At 53.3% G+C, this 21,072-nt stretch overlaps 2 protein-coding genes across 2 annotated transcripts in view; both read left to right on the top strand.

Moving 5' to 3' along the window:
- Window positions 1-17,570, top strand: part of LOC105483141 (peptidyl arginine deiminase 1) — a 40,364-nt gene extending 22,794 nt beyond the window's left edge. Inside the window, exons 7-16 of the mRNA XM_011743826.2 lie at window positions 1,145-1,317; window positions 1,467-1,570; window positions 2,629-2,752; window positions 3,140-3,247; window positions 5,243-5,394; window positions 9,718-9,862; window positions 11,001-11,094; window positions 12,077-12,156; window positions 13,007-13,132; window positions 15,579-17,570. Coding sequence (XP_011742128.1) covers window positions 1,145-1,317; window positions 1,467-1,570; window positions 2,629-2,752; window positions 3,140-3,247; window positions 5,243-5,394; window positions 9,718-9,862; window positions 11,001-11,094; window positions 12,077-12,156; window positions 13,007-13,132; window positions 15,579-15,812 — 1,340 coding nt within the window. The 3' untranslated portion in view covers window positions 15,813-17,570. The remainder of the gene's footprint in view (window positions 1-1,144; window positions 1,318-1,466; window positions 1,571-2,628; window positions 2,753-3,139; window positions 3,248-5,242; window positions 5,395-9,717; window positions 9,863-11,000; window positions 11,095-12,076; window positions 12,157-13,006; window positions 13,133-15,578) is intronic.
- Window positions 17,571-20,333: 2,763 nt separating this feature from the next.
- The window catches only part of LOC105483140 (peptidyl arginine deiminase 3), a 37,917-nt gene continuing 37,178 nt past the window's right edge, over window positions 20,334-21,072 (top strand). The window contains exon 1 of the mRNA XM_011743824.2: window positions 20,334-20,465. Within this exon, the coding sequence (XP_011742126.1) occupies window positions 20,374-20,465 (92 nt within the window). The 5' untranslated portion in view covers window positions 20,334-20,373. The remainder of the gene's footprint in view (window positions 20,466-21,072) is intronic.

The following is a 21,072-nucleotide window of genomic DNA, read 5'->3' as shown; positions in this document are numbered from 1 at the left end:
GGAATAAGCAAAGTCTCGACAAGTGAATGGACAGCCTCTCCTGCCGTGTGCGGCCACTGATGTGCTTTCTGTATCTCCGGAATTCCCTATCTGGATATTTCATATCAATGGAACCATACAGTAGGCTTCCTTCAGTTAGCATAATGTCTTCAAGTTTCATCCATGGTGTCGCATGAATCAGCTTCATTATTTTTCTTATGTTTTAGAGACAGGGTCTCACTCTGTTGTCCAGGCTGGCGTGCAGTGATACTACCATGGCTCACTGCGGCCTTGAACTCCTGGACTCAAGTGATACTCCCACCTCAGCCTCCCGAGCAGCTGGGACTACAGACATGTGCCACCATGCCTGGCTATTTTAAAAAATTTTGGGGGCCCGGTATGGTGGCTCATGACTGTAATCCCAACACTTTGGGAGACCGAGATGGGCAGATCACGAGGTCAGAAGATAGAGACCATCCCGGCTAACATGGTGAAACCCCATCTCTACTAAAAATAAAAATAAAAATAAAATAAAGTAGCCAGTCATGGTGGCGGGCACCTGTAGTCCCAGCTACTTGGGAGGCTGAGGCAGGAGACTGGCGTGAACCCGGGAAGCGGAGCTTGCAATGAGCCAAGATCGCGCCACTGCACTCCAGCCTGGGCGGCAGAACAAGACTCCGTCTCAAAGAACAACAACAACAAAATTTTTTTTTGTAGAGATGGAGTCTCACTTTGTTGCCCAGGCTGGTCTCAAGCGATCCTCCTGCCTTGGCCTCCCAAAGTGCTGAGATTACAGGCATCAGCCACCGTACCTGGCTGGTCATTGCTTTTTATGAATTAATAATATTCCATCTTATGAATATATCACATTTTGCATATGTATTTATCCATGGGTAGTTTTCACCTTTTGTGCCAGATGCTTCTATCTCTTTATTTAGCTTAAAGTTTATATTGACCTCATGAGAAAATGTTAGCCATTTTACAGATAAGAAACTGAGGCTCAGAGACGTTGAGTCATTGAGCCAAGGCCACACAGCTTGCACATGGCAGAACCAGAGAGGAACCCGAGCAGCTCTAACCACAAAGGGGGCTCTGTCCTGGATTCCTGGGCTTGCAGCCCCTCACCCCTGTCCCCATGCTAGTCCCTGATTCTTGTTCTTCCTAGGTGGGAATTCTCTCTCGGACTACAAGCAGGTGCTGGGGCCCCAGCGTCTGTCCTACGAAGTTGAGCGGCAGTCGGGGGAGCAGGAGATCAGGTTCTATGTGGAGGGGCTGACCTTCCCCGATGCCGATTTCCTGGGGCTGGTTTCCCTCAGTGTCAGCCTGGTGGACACGGGGGTGTGTACAGCACTGGGGGGTGGGCATGAAGGCTGAGGGGTTTGGGGACCTAGTTTGGAGGCTCCAGGGCTGGGCAGGCTGGGGGCTGGGGGGCTTGAGGCAGGCTAGGGGTCCCTGCAGGGCCCACCAAGTCCTCATTTTCCCCTCAGACCGTGCCTGAGGTGACCCTCTTCACAGACACTGTGGGCTTCCGCATGGCCCCCTGGATCATGACGCCCAACACTCAGCCTCCTGAGGAGCTGTATGTGTGCAGGTGAGGCTCCTTCCCTCCCGCCCTCCCCCAGGTCTGGAGTGCAGAGGTAGGGACAGAAGCTGCCTCAGGGCTGCGCGCCTCACTCAGACTAACGGATTCATTGTGGGCACCAATTCAGCTGGTGGCAGGACAGCAGCAGGTGGGCTGGGGCCCCACCCTGCCCAACCCTGACCCACCCTGCCCAACCCTGACCCACCCTGCCCTGTGCAGCTAAGGACCCTCCCAGGTCACTGGCTCAAGCTCTGGTTTTCCTGCCCATCCTGTCCTGTGGCTGCAGCCCCAGAACATCTCAGATTTAGTCTGGGCAGTGGGGCCAGGCTGTGCACAGGCTGCTGGCGACCATCGGAGACCTACCCTCACTGTGACATGGGTACAATCCCGTGCCTGCTAAGGACGTGGAAACCCAGTCCTCGGGTCTCACTGCAAATCCGATCTCACCCAGCTCGCTGGTCCTTCTGCTGTCTCAGAATCCTCACCATGCCCTTGAGGGAAGGACCAGCCTCGACTGGCAAAGCCTGCCAGGCCTCTGTGCCAGAGGTCAGACCACTGGAAAAGGCCACAGTCGAGCTGGACAGAAGTTAAAAGGCTGGGAAGGGTGTGGCCAAACAGGTTTGCTGTGCTTCGCTGGGTCTAGGTGTGTGTAGGTATTAAAAAGAGACTCTTCTCCTGCTTGCTAATCCCACCCTGACCCCTTTGCTTAGGCCAGTTGTGTGGAACAGGAGTAGACGGGGCCACCTGCCCCTCACTGCTATTTTAACCCAAGAGATTCAGCCCCAGGTCACCTCTGTGGCAACTTCCCTGACTCCCTGTGCTGGGTTAGGTGCCCTGCCTCTGGGCTCCACAGCCTGCGCTTATGCCTCACCTTGCTCCTGTCACCTGATACGATCTGGAGACTTTATCCATCTTCCCCATGGGCCTATGAGCCTCTCAAGGTCATGAGCTGGAACCCCTGTACCCCAGAGGCTGCACAGGGCCCAGCACAAACTGAATCAAGGCCACTCACACCTCAGCCACAGTCAGAGGCCATTAGCATGCTCCCCTCTCCCTGCCTTTTACAGTGTGATGGACACTCACGGCTCTAATGAGAAATTCTTGGAGGACATGTCTTACCTGACGTTGAAAGCCAACTGCAAGCTGATCATCTGCCCTCGAGTTGAAAATCGAAATGACCGCTGGATCCAGGTGGGAGCCGAAGCCGACTCCAGAAGAGAGCTGGGGGCAGCCTGGGAAGCCTGCAGCCTGGCTTGGGGAAAGGGAAGCCGCACAGGTGCCTGATGGACCTCCGTGTCGCTAGAGAAGCCACGGCCGCCTGGGCCAGGCTTCCGGGGCGAGGGCTTTTCCGCTGCCTGCATCAGCCCCAGCCCCCACTGCTGCCCTCCAAACGCTCAGGTCCCAGACGAGAGTCCTCACCTGGCTGGGGTCCTAAGAGGCCTCACGTCTACCTCTGCCCCTCACCAGATCTTAGGGAAGATCTACTGCCCTGCCCTGCCCCAGGCCCGGTGGGGACCACCCTGTTCTGTAACCCACCCGAAAAAGGTCACCATGACTTTTTCATCTCTCCCCTCCCAGGACGAGATGGAGTTTGGCTACATCGAGGCCCCTCACAAATCCTTCCCCGTGGTCTTTGACTCCCCCCGGAACAGAGGCCTGAAGGATTTCCCCTATAAGAGGATCCTGGTATGTGGCGACAGGCAGAGTGCAGAAACCCTGGTTGGGTCCTCCTGGAGGGGCACTGGTGAAGTCTCATCTGGGCCTGGTCCTATGAGGCTTGGAGAACAGGAAAAGGAGGCAGAAGTATACAGGAGGTGGGACAGCAGCAAACTGGGGAGCCAGTGGGGAGTTTGGGCAAGAGATGGAAATGATATGCAAATCACATGCAAATAGGCAGCAGCCTGATTATTCCTGTGTTGAGAGGGGCAGGTCAGCAGAGCTCCTCTGGAGAAGGGACGGGTCACCAAGGGGGAATTAGCAGCGTGGTCAGCTTTGGGGAGACCAAACTGCCTTTTGGAGGGAATGTGGGAATGTACCCTTAGTGAGCCTGCATGGCTCTTGTTCTTAACAGCTAGGTCCTCTCTTTAGGTGTCAAATGTTTTCTGAACACCTACCACGTGCCAGGCACTGTGCTACCACCTGTGCACAAGATGGCAACAGCAGCACCCACTATTACGTATTGAGTTCCAGGCACTGTCTCCTAGCCTTCCAAGGCTTACCTCATGAATTCCATGGGGCACGCCTATGGATAAGTGCTATCATTATTTCCTCTTTATGGATGAGGAAACCAAGGCTCAGGGAGGTTAAATAACTTGCCCAAGGCCATGCAGCAAGTTAATAGTGGCACCAAGATGCAAAGCTAGAGGGGCTGTCCCCACAGCCTTGCAATCAGCCTCGAGTGCACTACCCCTCCAGGTGAGCCCATGGTCTCTGCCTGTTTCCCGGCTCCCACTCCCCCACTGCTGGGACAGCCCCAGTCTAGGTAGGAGCTGTATGGGATGCAGTCTGTGGGCACACAGAGCAGGGACATTCATCCGAGCCTGGAGGGACCGGGTGACAATGAACCCAGCAGGAGAGTGCACCTGCCAGGGCCAGAGTGCTGGAGAGAGACCCACCTGACCTGCCCTGGGCTTGGCCTATAGGGGCCAGAGGATTTTTTCACTGATTTCTGCTCTCCTCTTTATCGCTTTCATTTTCCACTTTCTTTGTGTTTAGTTTGCTGTTCTTTTTCTAGCTTCAAATGGAATCTAAGATGATTCAGCCTTTTCCTAAAAAACACACGTGTTTTATTATTTATTTATTTATTTATTTATTGTGAGACGGCGTCTCGCACTGTTGCCTGGGCTGGAGTGCAATGGCACGATCTCAGCTCACTGCAACCTGTGCCTCCCGGGTTCAAGCGACTCTCCTGCCTCAGCCTCCCGAGTAGCTGGGATTACAGGCGCCCCCTCCCCCCACCACCATGCCAGGTTAATTTTTTGTATTTTTAGTAGAGATGGGGTTTCACCATGTTGTCCAGGCTGATCTCGAACTCCTGACCTTGTGATCCACCCACCTCGGTCTCCCAAAGTGCTAGGATTACAGGTGTGAGCCACCTTGCCTGGCCTACTTTGTTTTATGAGACAGGGTCTTGCTCTGTCACCCAGGCTGGAGTGCAGTGGTGCAGTCCTAGCTCACTGCAGCCTCCACCTCCTAGGCTCAAGCCATCCTCCCACTTCAGCCTCCTGAGGAGCCAGGAACTCAGGCATGCCTCAGAATGCTCGGTTTAAATATATATGTCTAGAGCTCTGGCAACTCCCTAGCAGTGCTGCCTCACCAACATCCCATGAGTTTTAATGTGCTATCAAAACACAGCAGATTTTTATGAACTTTCACTTCAAAATCTTGTCTAATTCCCTCTTTGATTTCTTCTTTGATCTATGGATTCCTTAGATGTGTATTGCTTAATTTCCAAACATTCGGGGGGATTTCTAGTTATCTTTTGGTTATTGATTTGACTTTAACTGCATGGTTCTCAGAGCCCGGGGGGATTTGTAAAAAGTGGACAGAGATCGTTTTTTAAGCACCAGGAGCCATGGAGTGGGAGGCCCCCAGCATCTTCCCTCTGCTCCAAGAAACGCCTCGTCCTGTCCTCACTGACCTCTCCTTCTTGGGGCGGGGGTCTCGCTGGTCCTTCCATAGGGTCCTGACTTTGGATATGTGACCCGGGAGATCCCACTCTCTGGTCCCTCCAGCCTTGACTCCTTCGGCAACCTGGACGTCAGTCCACCTGTCACGGTGGGCAGCATGGAGTACCCCCTGGGCCGGATCCTCATCGGGAGCAGCTACCCCAAGTGAGGGGCTGGGGTGGGAGGTGGGGGGGCACAAGGGGTTGACCGCAGCATCCATCCTCCCTGTGCCCCCATCACAAACACAATTCCCTAGTCTGATAAGTGGTCTTAACTTCCTGTGTGGAATCCCGGGATCAAAGACTCAGCAACCTAGGATCTCAAAAGATCACAGAGTCTTAGGAGAAAACTCACATGCCTGTGGCCTGGGATCTTTTGACCTACCTCATTTTATGGGCTTAATGAGTCATCAACATTAAAGAGATATCAGGGGGCCTCCCATAAAAAGCCAGGTTTCTGGCTTCTCATGAAAAACTGGAGAAGCTGGGGAGGTGAGATACAGTCTGGCACAGAGACGGAGGAATAGACTCACTGACTTCTCCCATTAGGAAGTCAGAATAGTTTCTGTCCTAACCATGGCTTAAAAGGACCCTGAGGTCATGAAGTTCCCAGAGCAGGTGGCTGCAGGTAAGCAAGTGACTAGCCAGGATACCCTGATGGCAGAGGTGAGTCAGTGGATCTCACCCCGGACAGATGTGATGGAGCAGGAAACAAGGTATTTAGGTTTTAATGCTCAAACAGGTGGCGATGTCTGTTAGGTGGCTGAATGGGTGCACACCCTCCCTGCAGGTAATCAAAGAATGGGGTGTGCAGTGCAGGGTCCTGGTGGGTTCCCCTGTTTCCTCCCTGGAGATGACACCTACTGCAAGCCCTGGAGATCACCTTCCTATTTGTGGGGTTTTTGCATGGCAGGGGTGCCCCCACTTGCCCCCCAAGCCCTGGCTGACCATCTGGTCTCCAGCCCAGAGGAGTCAGGCAGTGCTGAGAAGGTCACAGCCTCACCTGGTGAATCTGGCAGTCTCAGAGCTCTGGATCGGATGAGGTAAGGCTTCCTGGCACCCACCCAGGCACGTAACTGGGTGCCCAGGCAGGGTGCCTGGGGCTGAGACTGGCCAGGCGAGAGGCATGTGACTCATGCCCAGACACTACTGTGTGTGCTGTTCTGCCCACACCCTTGGGGGCAGACAGGCCTTGAGGCCTCAGGACGGTCTTTCTCTAACTCAGGGAGGAAGCTGTGAGGAAGGAGCACAGGCTTTGGAATCAGATGGACTTGGGTTTGAGTCTTGGCCTTGCCACTTGCCAGCCACATGATTTGGGATGTGTCCCCCAAACCAGTGTTTACCACAGTGCCTGGCACACAATAGGTACTCAATTAATTCATTTAAAAATATTTATTGTGTGCCAGGCACAGTTAAAGGTACTGGGGATACATCAGTGAACAAAAGAGATGCCTTTTAAATGAGCAAATTCTTTTATACTCCATGCCTCAGTTTCCTTATCTTCAAAATGGGCCTGATGAAAATCCCAGTCCCAGCTATAGAATCAGCATTACTGGGGATAAAGAATTCGTGTCATCCACCTCTTGAATGCTTAGGTATTTTTCAGTTGGCTCCAGTAGTGGAGCTGCTTCATAGCAGGTGGAACTAATTGGACAAAATGTATTGACCACCTACTACCCACTACGTGTCACACCCATAGTGCTTTTCCAAGGCTACCTCATTGAATTTCTACAAAAACGCTGTGAGGCTGAGACCATCATCATCCCCATTTTACAGAGAAGGAAGCTGAGGCTTGGAAAAGTTATGTGCATTCTTTCATACATTCATTTACCAATTCGGTAAATATTTATGGAGACTTCCTATAGGCCAAGCCCAAGGTTGAATGCCGGGGATACAGAAATGGCTGAAGAGCTTGCCCTTGAGATTTAGAGTCTAACGAGGGAGACAGTGAAACAATGGTTCAGAGAGGGGATCACATATCATCCCACATGCGGTGTCCCAGAAGGCTTCCTAGGGGCAGCCAATGATATGGATACGTAATCATAAACACGTAATCATAAATGGTAAGCAGACTTCAGGCAGGTAAGGAAAGAAGCAAAGTAGGCTAGGCACAGTGGCTCATGCACTTTGGGAGGCCGGGGTGGGTGGATCACCTGAGGCCAAGAGTTCGAGACCAGCCTGGCCAACATGGTGAAACCTCGTCTCTACTAAAAATACTAAAATTAGCTGGGCATGGTGGTGCACACCCGTGGTCACAGTTACTTGGGAGACTGAGGCAGGGGAATTGCTTGAATCCAGGAGGTGGAGGTTGCATTGAGCCGAGATCATGCCACTGCACTCCAGCCTGGGCAACAGAGCAAGACTCCATCTCAACAAACAAATGAAGGGAGGGAGGGAGGGAGGGAGGGAGGGAGGGAGGGAGGAAGGAAGGAAGGAAGGAAGGAAGGAAGGAAGGAAGGAAGGAAGGAAAGAAAGAAAGTAGTGGAGTGGACCAGTGTTGCAGGCAGAGGGAAGAGCACAGGCAGAAGCCTGGAAGCCAGAGAAGGTGCAGCTCAAAGGAAAAGTGGAAAGAACTCGGTATGGGTGGCATGTGGATGAGCGGGGATAGACTTGTAGGACCTCAGGCAGGAGGGGGCTCTGCAGGTCCAGCTGGGGACAGAGTTCGGGGAGAAATCATTCTGTTCAGATGCCTCACAGGGCAGTTCTCTCCTCCGGGATCCCTGGGACCTGGGCTCAGGGGCCGAGAGCTCAGAGGATGCAGGCTGGGGAAGGAGAGGGGCTCCTTGGTGTTCTCCAAGGACTTTGCTTCCTTCTGTGTCCCAGGCTCCTGCCCCAGTCTCTGTATCATGCTGCAACACATGAGCATCCTTACCTGTCTGCTCCCACAAGCCTCACGAGCCAGCGAACCAAGCCAGGAGCCTTCTCTCAAGGGTGCAGGGGAACTCCCAGGCACAGAGCAAGGACCCCACATGGGAAAGTGAGGGGTCTCCAGTGTGGACGTGTCCCCATTCCATTGGCTGTTGGATTGAAAAACAGGAATCAGGCCTTTGGTGGACAGATGGGACCTGAGGTTTGAAAAGGGTTGGCTACGTACTTAGGACCACACCGCAAGTTAGCAGTATGGTCAGAACCCAGGTCTCCTTCTACCTGGGCCCCAAACTCAAATTTAGCACGTCAGGCTGCTGTCCAGTGACCCTGCCTTAGTTTCTGACCTTAGCAATGGACAAAACAGACAACCAAACATTCCAGCAGCGAGAAACAGACAATAAGTGAACAAAACAAATAAGTACTTCTGTTCATATGTATGAATATAGTATGAATGCATGAACAAATGCACATAACTTTAATTTTCTGGGCCTCAACGTCCTCATCTGTAAAATGGGGACAGTAATGGTCCCCACCCCACAGAGCTGTCATAAGGATTAAATGAGGTAGCCTGGGTAAAGTATGTGTGTGGCACATGCCAATAAATGTTTGTCTCAGGTTTGCTGAGAGTTTGATGTTTAAACAAAGCCTTGAAGGAAAAGAGGCAGTTAGGCTGGGCACAGTGGCCCTCACTTGTAGTCCCAGTGCTGTGGGAGGCCAAGGTGGGGGGCTCGCTTGAATCCAGGGCTAGCCTGGATTTAAGACTAGCCTGGGTGACATGGTGAAATCCCACCTCCACAAAAAATACAAAAATTAGCCATGTGTGGTGGCACATACCTGTAGTCCAAGCTACTCAGGAGGCTGAGGTGGGAGGATCGCTTGAGCATAGGAGGTTGAGGCTGCAGTGAGCCATGACCACAACACTGCACTCCAGCCTGGGCAACAGAGTGAGTGAGACCCTGTTTCTCAAAAAAAGAAAAAAAAAAAAAGGGAGAGAGAGAAAGAAAGAAGAAAGAAAGAGAAAAGAAAGAGAGAAGAAAGAAAGAGGAAAGAAAGAAAGAAAGAAAGAAAGAAAGAAAGAAAGAAAGAAAGAAAGAAAGAAAGAAAGAAAGAAAAGGAAGAAAGAGAAAAGAAGGAAAGAAAGAAGGAAGAGGCAGTTAAAGATGTGGCTACTTAGGAGACTATTTCAGGGTGTAGAAACAGCCGTGCAAAGGCCCTGAGGCAGGAGCAGGCTGGAGACAGCAGACCAGCAGGGAGGCCAGTGGACCTGGAGCCAAGTGACCAAAGAGGTGCACAGTGGGGAGTGAGGCCAGACAGCTCCGCCGAGCACACTTCAGATGTAACTTGGAGCTGGTATTTGTATGTATAGCATAGGGTCATCAGGAGGATTAAACAAGACACTTAGTGAGAGTACCCTAAGGACAGCACACAGTAGGTGCTCACATGCACACACAAATGCACAGTCCATTCTCTGTTGTCTTGGCCTCTCCACCCTCTACACCCCACATTTAAAGCGTTCTTTGAGCAATCCCGCCCCCTGGTGGCAGATCTGATGATGACTGAGAGGTGAGGCCTGATGCCTCCCAGGCACAAGGTGACTGCGCGCCCTCTCCCTCCTGGCCAGGTCCGGCGGGCGGCAGATGGCCAGGGTGGTGCGGAACTTCCTGAAGGCCCAGCAGGTGCAGGCACCCGTGGAGCTCTACTCGGACTGGCTCTCTGTGGGCCATGTGGACGAGTTCCTGACCTTTGTGCCTACCTCTGACCAAAAGGTGCGTCCCCTCCCTCCCTGCTTGAGCCACCTCTGCCCCTGTCTGACCTGATGGGATGAGTCAGAGTAAAGTCATCTAGAACCAGCTCAACCCTGTGCCCCGAGTAAACTCTGGATTGGGGCATCTTCTGGGTCAGGGCACCCCGACACGCTCATCCTCACACTTCCTGGGTATTTGTGCTTGAACCCAAATCCCTTAGCCAACAGTCAGGAATGATATTGATAATAATTGGTAATATTTACTGAGCACCTACTATGTGCCAAATACTCACGTTTTAATTCATTTAATCCTCCAACAAACCCGTCAGGTGGTGCGATTATTATTGCCCCATTTTACAAGTGAGGAAATGGAGGTTTAGAAGGGCCATTAACCCATCCAAGCTCACCCAGCCTGCAGGTGTCAGGATAGGATTCAGATCTGGGTTCTGGGCCTCTACAGTAAGGCTTGCAGAGGTGGCTGGGGAAGGCATGGCCAGGGAGCCAGCAGCCTGGGAGAAGAGGCTTCCCAGTGACCAGTGGTTACAGCTCTGCTAGGGACAGCTCTGACAGTGAAGGAGGAGATATCTGAATTGGGTATTTTGTTTTTGTTTGTTTTTTGAGACAGAGTCTTGCTCTATCGCCCAGGCTGGAGTGCAATAGTGCGCTCTCGGCTCACTACAACTCCACCTGCTAGGTTCAAGTGATTCTCCTGCCTCAGCCTCCCAAGTAGCTGGGATTACACCACCATGCCTGGCTAATTTTTTTATCTCTTTAGTAGAGATGGGGTTTCACCATGTTGGCCAGGCTGGTCTCAAACTCCTGACTGCAGGTGATCCGCCCACCTTGGCCTCCCAAAGTGCTGGGATTACAGGCATGAGCCACCACGCCCAGCCCTGAACTGGGCCTTGAAGGAAGAAGTCAGAATGCCTTGGTGGGCAAAATGCAAAGGGCTTCCAGGGAGGGAGAACAGCACAGACAAAGTTCTGGAGGTGGGAACCTGCTTGGAGGACCGGGATTGCTGCAGACAGTGCTTTGTGGCTGGGGTGCAGACTGAGCGGGAGAGGGGAGTCCCAAGCGCTGTCAGGCCCCTCCTGAGTCTGGGGTCTCCTGTGTCTAGGGGGACCCTGTCCACTGAGCCATTCTCCCTCCCTCTGTGCCAGGGCTTCCGGCTGCTCCTGGCTAGCCCTAGCGCTTGCCTCAAACTCTTCCAAGAGAAGAAAGAAGAGGGCTATGGCGAGGCGGCCCAGTTTGATGGTGAGTGCCAATGACCCGGTCACCCCTGGGGAACCCTGCCCTTTCATCACCATCCTTGGTTACAGTCCCTGCACCTGCAGGGCTCTCAGCTGGGCTCAGAACCCAACACCCACTCTCCGTGTCTTGGGCCCCCAGGTCCTCTGATGGGTGGGGAAGTTCCTGGGCCACACCGCAGGAGAGGAAAGGCACAGGAAGCCATGAGTGCCCCAGGTGCCAGTCAATGCCAGGCACGTTCTTGTTCTCGCTCCCGTCTGATCTCTCCTCCCCCTTCCTTATCCCTGTTCACAGAAGGGGAAACTGAGGCTCAGAGAGGAGAACTGGCTTGGCCAGGGCTGTGCAGCCAGGGAGCAGCAGCGCTGGGGGCTCGAGAGAGGAAGGAGGAGAAGCCAGGCTTGGTCAGGGCCCCTCTGCAGAGCTTCCTGCAGGAGCTAACAGACCCTCCAAGGGCTTGGTTGGCCCACCTCCCCTCCTTGTCACAGCCTCAGTGTTCTCATCTGGGGAATAGAGCATTGGAATGGATGTGGTGCCGTTGTCCACAAGAATAGTCCTGGGTTTAAATCCTGGTCTTGGCATTTGCTGGCTCTGGTATCAAGGGTGTGTTCTGAACCTCTCAGTGCCTCAGTTTCCTCTTCTCTGAGTTGTAGGTGATAATTAATCCCTCTTATAGTTGCTTTAAATATTAATAATACATTAAGTGGGATGTCCAGAGCATGGCAGACATTCAATAATGGTACCTGTGCCATAATTATTAGGCTCTGAGTCCGGAGTCACTTCCTGAGGGGTTCCTCATCCATCACCAGGTTTTCCTTGCAGCCAGGGCCTGGTGCCATCAGGGTTCTCAGTCTCCGACTTTCTCTATCCTGGCTTCTGACCCTGGCACTGAGGTAGGAGGGAAATCCTGGCCTGGATTACATAGCCCCAGGTCGAAGAGGGCCTCCAGACAGTGCTCCCTGAGCTATGCATTGTCTTTCTCTTCTTGCAGGGTTAAAACACCAGGCAAAAATAAGCATTAATGAGATGCTGGCAGACAGACACCTCCGGAGAGACAATCTTCATGCACAGGTGGGGGCAGGACCACCAGCTGCTCTAAGGGGTCCTTTCCCTTCCAGGGAGAAGCAGCCCCTGGAACTGCTGGGGGAGCGTCAGGGATTCGGCGCTGGAGCTCTGATGGTCCTGGGGGCTGCTGGGGCCTGTGGGTAGGAAGCCTCTGCCTTCAGGAACCCAAGAGACAGAGCCATGCCCTCAGGGAGCTCCCAGCCTAATGAGGGAGACCTGGCCCCACTCTGGGGCAATGACCTATTTCCACAGAGGCAAACCTGAGCCTCTCATCCGAGAAGTCTGGTGAAATGCGAGACGAGAGACATGGTGGGGAAATAGGACCTTGCAGGGCCCAGAGGTCGGGGGGGTAAGAGTCAGGGGGATTCTGTGAGAACAGGTAAAGCAAGGTGTCAGGAAGGGGCAGGGCTCACCCCAAGATAAAAAGTACCTGCCCTGTGCAAGGTAAATTGGCTAGCGCAGAGTCAGAGTCGGTGCTCAATTAACGGGAGGAGGCCCCTTACCCCTCCCCGGTGGTGCCCAGCACTTTCTCCTAAGCTGCTGAGAGGAGACAGCAGCATCAGCCACGCTGTGGCTGGGGCTGAGACAGTGTGTTGTACTGACAAGAACATTTGCATCCAGAAACTGTGTGGGTTCGAACCCCAACTCTGGCACTTCCTAGCTGTGTGCACTTGAGCAGGTTGCTTGAGCCTCAGTTTCCCCCAGACAGCAATGGCTTCTATGGCACAAAGCTGTTGTGAGGCTTCAAGGAGCTAACAGGCCCAGAGGGCTCCACACGGGCCTGGCACACAGTAGGTGCTTGGCCAGTGTTATGTTCTTCCTGGTCCCGGGCTGCCCAGCTGCCTCCTTTCCCCAGAAATGCATTGACTGGAACCGTAATGTACTGAAGCGGGAACTGGGCCTGGCAGAAAGTGACATCGTGGATATTCCTCAGCTCTTCTTCCTGAAAAACTTCTATGCAGAAGCCTTCTTCCCAGACATGGTGAGAGCCCTTGGGCAGGGTCCTGCTGGGGGGTCTGCGGGGCTCCCAGAAGAAGCACTCCCTGGCCCAGGGCAGGCTGGTGCAGAGGCTGGAGGGCGCTGCGGACCTCTCCAGGGTCTGTTTTTGTGAATATAGAGAACATTCCCATCAGTGACTCTCAACCGGGGCAATTTTGCCCCCAGGGGATTTTTTGTTGCCACAGGGAGGTGCGTGCCCCTGGCATCTGGTGGGTAGAAGCCAGGGATTTCACTAAACATCCTACAGGGCATGGGATGCCTCGCCACAAAGCACTTTTTTTTTTTCTCACCCAGACGGAAAAAGAATACGTGGTTTGGTTCCAAGTGTTTCAGGCTTCTCTCTCTGGGTCTCAACTGCCTGCTGTGTTCCCACTACAGTCCCTCACTGGCTGCTCCCCAGTGGGGGTCCTGTGTCAGGCAGGCAGGCAGGTGGGGGCGGGCGGTGGCCTCACTGACTCTCATTAACCGGGCAGCCGACAAGGAGATGGGCAGATGTGATCTCACCTGGGAGAGGCCTGAGCGATGCTATCGGGGTGGACCTGGCCCAAGTGCCCATTAACCTCTTGGGAAAGGATGTTGGGGTGTTGGCACCTGGGAGGGATGGTCCCCCAGGATGGGGATAGACCCTCTTTCTTCACACTGCGGTCTTTAGCTTGAATCCCTCTCTTGGGACAAGTCGAGGGTTGGAAGCGAATGTTGGAATCAGGATGCAGGTTGTGGGAGGTGGGGAGGATCCGTGTGCTTTCCTGACTCCTCCTGGGGAGATTCCAGCCTCTAGGTCCTGGCAGAGACCCCAAGCAGGATTTCTTGACTCTGTAGCTCTATTGCTGTTTTAGGCTGCATAAGCCTTTGTTGTAGATGCTGTACTGTGCCTCGCAGGATGTTTAGTGGCCTCCCTGGTCTCTACTCACTAAATGCCAATAGCACTCTCCTAGTTGTGACAACCGAAAATGCCTTAGTGGACAAAATCATCTCTGATTGAGAACCACTGCTTGAAGTCAGGCAGTATTGTCTGTTAGAACATTCTGTGCTGATGAAAATGTTCCATATCTGCACAATACAGTCCAGTAGCCACTCAGCTACCACTTGAAATGTGGCTGGTGTCGATGAAGAATGGAAATTATAACTGTATGTAAGTTTAATTTTAATTTAAACAACTGCATGTGGCAGTGGCTACTGTGGTGGACAGCAGAGCTCTAAGGGACTGCTAAGCTCTGGTTCTGGCTGAAGGTGGGGGGAGGGCCTAGGCTGGAGCGCGTGTGACTGTGGCCTGGCCTCTGTCTGCTGGAAGCCCCCTGCCTGTGGGCCATCCTGTGGGGATTCCCTAGCTTCATTCCAGGCTCTGCTGAAGGATCCCAGCTTGTCTTCACTGGCGGGTCCCATAGGGAACACCCAGTTAACCCCTTGGTTTGTCAGATGGGGAAACTGAGGCTTAGAAGGAGAGTGGGTCATGTGTCTGAGGTCACACAGTGAGCGAGTGGCGGAGTCGGGACCAGCCCCCAATCCCATAACTCCTCATTTAGGAGGAAGCAGAGGCCCGGCTGGCTCTGACCCTGGCCCTGGTCCTGGTCCTGGTCCTGGTCCTGGCTCTTTTCTCCTCTTTCTGCCCTTTGCCCCCTGCATGCCCCACCCCCACTCCCACCCCAGCATGTTCTGGCCCATCCCCAGAATTAGGACCCCAAGCCAGGTCCACAATCAAGGGAAGGAGAAGTGCCCCCAGAGTTAAACTCAAGTGTCCCCAAAAGCTTTCAGCCCTTTCCCCCAACTCCTCAGTCCCACAGGTGGCCAGATACAAAGAGCACGGGTTTTGGCATCAGTCAGATCCAAGTCCAAATGTCAGTCTCATCATTCTCTGGCTGTATGATTATGTGACTTAACCTGTCTGAGCCACAGCTTCGGAGGCAGGCTGTGAGATTTAGTGATGATATATCTGGCACATAGAAAATGCTCAATAAATGCTAACAATGATCAGGGCTGCCAAAGACAGTTAAGCAAGCTGTGCACTGCAAAAGCACACCACACTTTGGAAGACATTCACACCACAGACCTTGTAGGTATGTATATTTGTTGTACAAGTTTCTGGCAGATGACATGAAAATCTCTTGTTCTAACAAAGTTGCTATAATATGACAGTTTTCTCATAGATGGAAGAAAGTGTCGGAGAAGTGGTTCTTTTTTTTTTTTTTTTTAATGTACAAAATTCCTGGTAGCCCTGGCTGTTATTCAACCTCATTTCCAACCCTGAATCTTTTTCTCCTCTGCTTTCATAGACCCTAACTCTTGAGCAAACCCCAGTCCTAGAGCCCTTTGTGGGCTCTAGCGATGGCCAACCCATTCCCCAGGGTCTGTCTTATTCCGGCAAGGAAGGGGTGCCAGAAGCACAGCGCTCACAGCCAGACAGCCTCCCTCTTGCCTTTTCTCTCTTGCAGGTTAACATGGTGGTCTTAGGCAAGTACCTGGGCATCCCCAAGCCCTACGGGCCCATCATCAACGGCCGCTGCTGCCTCGAGGAGAAGGTGCAGTCCCTGCTGGAACCTCTGGGCCTGCACTGCATCTTCATTGATGACTACTTGTCCTACCACGAGCTGCAGGGCGAGATCCACTGTGGCACCAACGTGCGCAGGAAGCCCTTTCCCTTCAAATGGTGGAACATGGTGCCCTGAGCCTGCCCCCACCCGCCATCCTCTCTGCCCTCCTGCTGGGGAACCCCGCCAGGGTGAGGGCAAGGAACAACCACCTGGCCTCCATTCTCTTGGGGGAGCCTTGGCACTTTGCAAACATCCTGGCCCCCGTGGGCACCAGGACACAGGGATGGATACCACCCACCCTCGCCTCTGGAACGGCCTACCCAACCCGAGAAGAACGCACGTCATTCTTCCCTCGCCTCTTCCCCACCCACAGCCCCCAGAGGCTCCGGACCAACAATGTTAGCATGTTTGAGAATGGCTGTGGGTGGCCTAGGGAGATGGGCCCCACTTTGAATTGCTCCCCCTTCATTCTGATGCCTCCCTGGGGAACAAGGACAGTAACTTTGTGTGTCTGCACCAGGAATGGGGCCCGGAGGACCTGGGGTCTGGTGTGCCAGGCACCAGGCTGCCTCTGCTCTTGGAAAGCTAGGAAAGGAGATCAGAAACATCCTCTGCCCCATCCAGATTTCTTCTCCCAAAGGGGGCCCAAGGCTGTGACACTTACCTCCACCCCCATCCAGCACCCTTCAGCTGTGTGTGGACAAACAAGGACAGAAAAACCCAGTGTCCAAGGGCCAATTTCAATAGAAAAAAAAAAAAAGACAACAAAATTTTAATAACTGACTCCAACCTCAGAAGACTGATTGTTACCTTTCTTGAAAGACTTTAATTACCGGAGCCGGCTTCTCCCTCCTCAGAAATGCTGAGAGGCCAATGTGAGGCCTGAGGACACACAAAGGAAGATGGGGCAGGAGGGGACGAGGTCAGGATGGCAGAGTGTGTGATGATGGATTTGGGGCCTAGAGGTGTCCATGGCTCCTGGGCTGGGATTTTGAATTCTGGATTTGAAGGGAGCTGGTGCTTCCAGATGTAGCAGGGGTGGGGGCCCAGAATGTTAGAAGTGGGTGTGTGTGTTGGGAGGAAATTAGGTTCTCTCTGAAGGTGGAGTTTAATTTCCTTTAATAGTCTTTAATTATTCCCCTTCATTCTGCAGGCAGTGGGAGGGGAAGGCTTGCCTGGTCTCTCTCAGCAACCCAGGGACCCTGCACATAGCATGGGTTTCACCCCTGAATACACCGCTGTGGCAGGCCCATGTTCCCTCCCACAGTAGGGAAGACAGCTGCCACGGGAGGTTCAACGCTCTGAGTGCAGTCGCTGAGACAGGCACAGGCAGTCTGGTTCAGCTGGGCTGCAGGGCACGGGCAGGAGAAAGCCCCCACCGCCAGTGTGGTCACTGCAGGGCAGTCGGCCCTAGAGCCTCTGCCCATCTAGGTTTTTGGTGGCCCCTGGGGAGACCTCACACTGAGCCAACTACTGTCACTCTTTTAACCAACAAAAGCTAGCCTGGAACTGCTATGGTTAAAGTGGGTGAGCAGGAACCTGAAAATCCCCTTCTGGAAGGTTCTACAGAACCGCATCTGCAAGCTCCTGCTTTAACCTGAGCACCCCCTGCTCAGGATCATACCCCAGGCTGCACTGAGTCAAGAAGGAGAAGGAGGCTCTGAAGGGGCCGGGGGTGTGAGCTGGGCTTGGGAATCCCCCGAGAAAGAGCTGTGGGTGGGAGGGGAGTGGGCATTGCAGAGATAGGGCTGGGGGTCAGGGCCACCCTGGGTGTGGGAAGCTCTGGAGTTGCTGCTGGGCCATCGAGGGGCCCTGGTGTTGGCTCTGAGAATGTTCTGGGTGACCAGTCACCTCCTTTCTGATCAATAAAAATGTCGATATGCGTTTCTTACACGGCTGTCTCCGCAGCCTGTTTGTTGGGTTGGGGAGGAGGGGAGGAAAGCGGAGACGCCTGCTTCCAGTTCCACCCACTATGCAGCTGCTTGGCTCAACTTCTGCTGCCACAGGCAGACCCTGCTCAGCTGGGAGAGCCTCACAGTGCCACGGCCAGTGCCAGGCAGGCTGATTCAGCAGGATGACTGGCACATGCCTCTTGCTCTGGGGCTGATGGCCCTGCTGAGATGGAGATCAGATCGGGGCAGGGATGGGTCCTGCCTCTTCCTCTCTCCTCTCTTCCTTCAGCATCTCCTCCATCTCTCAGGGAGGACAGGACGGGGAGGCAGCCTGGGTCCTATTAACAGAGGTGAGAGTTCCCCAGCAGGGCTGATTCCCAGGGCCACAGGCCACTACAGTTCCCTTTCTGGTTTTTGTTTTGTTTTGTTTTGTTTTGTTTGAGACTGAGTCTTGCTCTGTCACCCAGGCTGGAGTGCAGTGGTGCGATCACAGCTCATTACAGCCTTGAATTCTTGTGCTCAAGTGATCCTCCCACCTCAGCCTCCTGAGTAGCTGGGAATACAGGCACAGGCCACCATGCCCAGCAAATTGCTAATTTATTTTTTACAGAGCTGGGGTTTTGCTGTGTTACCCAGGCTGGTCTCAAACTCCTGGGCTCAAGCTATCCTCCCATCTTGGCCTCCCAAAGTGCTGGGATTACAGGTGTGAGCTACTGTGCCTGGCTCAGTTCCCTTCCATTTTTGCCTCCGAAGCTTCTAAGTTACCCGGCTTCAGTGGTCTGATTTTGGATGCCTGAAAATGTCACCCTCTCATCCTACACATTTGCTGCTGCCTCAAATTATACTCTTTGATACTCACTTTATTTTAGCTTTTGTTGTGAACTAAGAGGGCAAAAAGTTGTTGCCTGTTAGTCATTGACACTTTAGTCTGAGTTAACCACAAACCTGTTTCTAAAAGTTGGTATTAACGGGGGAGAAGTGAAGGCATGAGTCTCCTTCCAAAGGCACATACGGTTCTCTGAGAAGGAGGCAGGTGGTGGGCCAGCACTCCAGGGAAAGCCCCCACTTTCTCCATCTATTCCCCATCTGTGCTCACAAGCAGGCTAGGGAGACTAAGCCTTCCTCCTGAGCTCGAACTCTTACCCAGGGCTGACACAGCCATCAAGCCGTTCCACAGCAGAAAACAGGGAAGCTGTGTCTTGGCCCAGCAGCCCAGCAGTTCTGCTTGAAAAGAACATCCTTCCCAGAAACTGAGACATGGAAATGACAATCTTAGGGTCCTGCTGAGGTCCTTGAACTGGTGCAGATGTCCCAGCTGGAGGTGCTGGGGAGCGGGTCCTGGTCCCCATCCTGCCTCAGGCTGTCAGCACTGCCAGGGAAAAGGGAGGAAACTTCTATTCAGTACCTCCTGAGCCTCCCCCAGGCAGGGTGCGTCTTCACTATTATCTCCGCCAGCGCCAGTGATTAGCTGCATTTTCTACAGATGAGGAAACCGAGTCTCCAAGAGGGGGGGACACTGGCACCCAAGGCCCTATTGTGGGTACACAGTGGAGTCTGCATCTGAACCCAAGACTTCTCTCCCCAGAGCCCTTGCTCCTGCTCTTCCAGGAGCCCGAATGCCCCCTCTGACTTCAGTTTTCCCGCCCGACGACTGAGCCTTCCTACTCTGACATGCCGAGCTCCCCTGGCTGGAGAGAGTTCTCACCCTCATCATTTACCCCTTTCAGAGGTTTTTGAGATCTAATGACAACAACAGTAATACAATAACGCCAGGCTCCATTCCAGAGCTCTACTAACGCTGTCCATGAGGCCTCATAGCAACCATTTTTCAGATGAGAGAAGTGAGGCGCGAACTATTAAGAAACTTGCCCAGGGTCGCCCTTCCAGGAAGTGGCTGAGGCAGGGCTGAAACCCAGGCCTGGCTCTAAAATCCATGCCAAAAAAAAAAAAAAGCTGGTGTTTCTCAAAGGACACCAAAATGCATTGGGGAGCTTATTAAAAACTCCAGAGGGCCGGGCGCGGTGGCTCACGCCTGTAATCCCAGCACTTTGGGAGGCTGAGGCAGGTGGACCACCTGAGGTCTGGAGTTCGAAACCAGCCTGACCAACATGGCAAAACCCCATCTCTACTAAAAATACAAAATTAGCCAGGAGTGGTGGCGCATGCCTGTAATCCCAGCTACTCAAGAAGCTGAGGCAGGAGAATCACTTGAAGCCAGGAGGGGAAGGTTGCGGTGAGCCAAGATCGCACCGTTGCACTCCAGCCTGGGCAACAACAGTGAAACTCCGTCTCAAAACAAACAAACAAACAAACACATTCAGAGGTCAGGCTGCACCCCTAACCTGCTGGATCAGAGTGGACAACAGACCTGGGAATCCGCATTTTCACCAGCTCCCCAGCAGAGTAAGAAAGCTCCCCATTAAATTATATTGTCTCTGAAAATGCAGAAAATGGAGGTGAGGGGGAAAGAAACGTCCGAGATTGGTATCATATATCTCTGCACCCCTTCAACAGCACCTGCCCCCAACAGTTCCTGGTGCCTAGCCAGGTACCTGTGGGGACTTGCTTCCCAAGAAATTAACTTCCTGGGTGCTGGGGTCAGGACGACAGGTTCATTACAAATACTGGGTCCCTTCCAGCCTATCCTGAGCTCTCAGTTTTGGGAAGGGGCTGGGCTTTCATGACTGGAGCCAATGAATCGGCACCCTGGCTGGAGGGGTGGGGCCAGGGGCTTTTAAACCTCATCCTAAGGGGCCTCAGGGGCAGTGTTGGGCTTGGCGGCCACAGCTAAGTCCAAGACCAGCATGTCGCTGCAGAGAATCGTGCGTGTGTCCCTGGAGCATCCCACCAGCGCGGTGTGTGTGGCTGGCGTGGAGACCGTCGTGGACATTTATGGGTAAGAGTCAGAGGTCTAGTGGTTTGCAGGCCCTTGGTGCTGATGCCCTTGAACCTTCCTCCCTTGGACCTTCCTCCCTGAGGCCGGGCAGGGCTTCTTCAGGGCCCACTCCCCAGCCTTGGCCTCGGAACAGCAGCCAATCAGGGAAGCCTGGGTCCTCCTCTTGGTCAGCGGAGTTTCCTGAAGACCTCAGCCAGGGAATTTGAAGTTTGGGAGGCTGAGCAGGGTAGAAGAGGTTTCAATGGCTGAGCTCCAGGCCAGGGGCTTGGAGGGGGCTGGTGCCACGAAGAGATGGCACTTTTCTGTGTCCAAGGGATCCTGCAGGTTAGGCTGAGGATCTGTCCGGGGCACGAAAGAATAGGAAGAGGCAGATATCCCCAGCCCCATCCTGAGCCCATGAGCCTAGAAACAGAGCGTGAATCATTTTTAAAAAATAGGTTAATACGTAGCACTTACCATGTGCCAGGCACTGTTCTAAGAGCTTCACAAGCCTCTTGAGTTAACTTTCGAACTTTAATCTTGAATTTAACCCTTACAACAACCTGTGAACTAGGTTTATTATTAGCATCATCTCATCAGACAAATGAGAAAACCGAGGCAGAGAGGG

The sequence above is a fragment of the Macaca nemestrina genome, chromosome 1, assembly GCF_043159975.1.
Source record: "Macaca nemestrina isolate mMacNem1 chromosome 1, mMacNem.hap1, whole genome shotgun sequence".
Classification (NCBI taxonomy): domain Eukaryota; kingdom Metazoa; phylum Chordata; class Mammalia; order Primates; family Cercopithecidae; genus Macaca; species Macaca nemestrina.
Note: the sequence above shows the minus strand (reverse complement) of the source record. Positions and strands in the feature narration are given on the sequence as shown.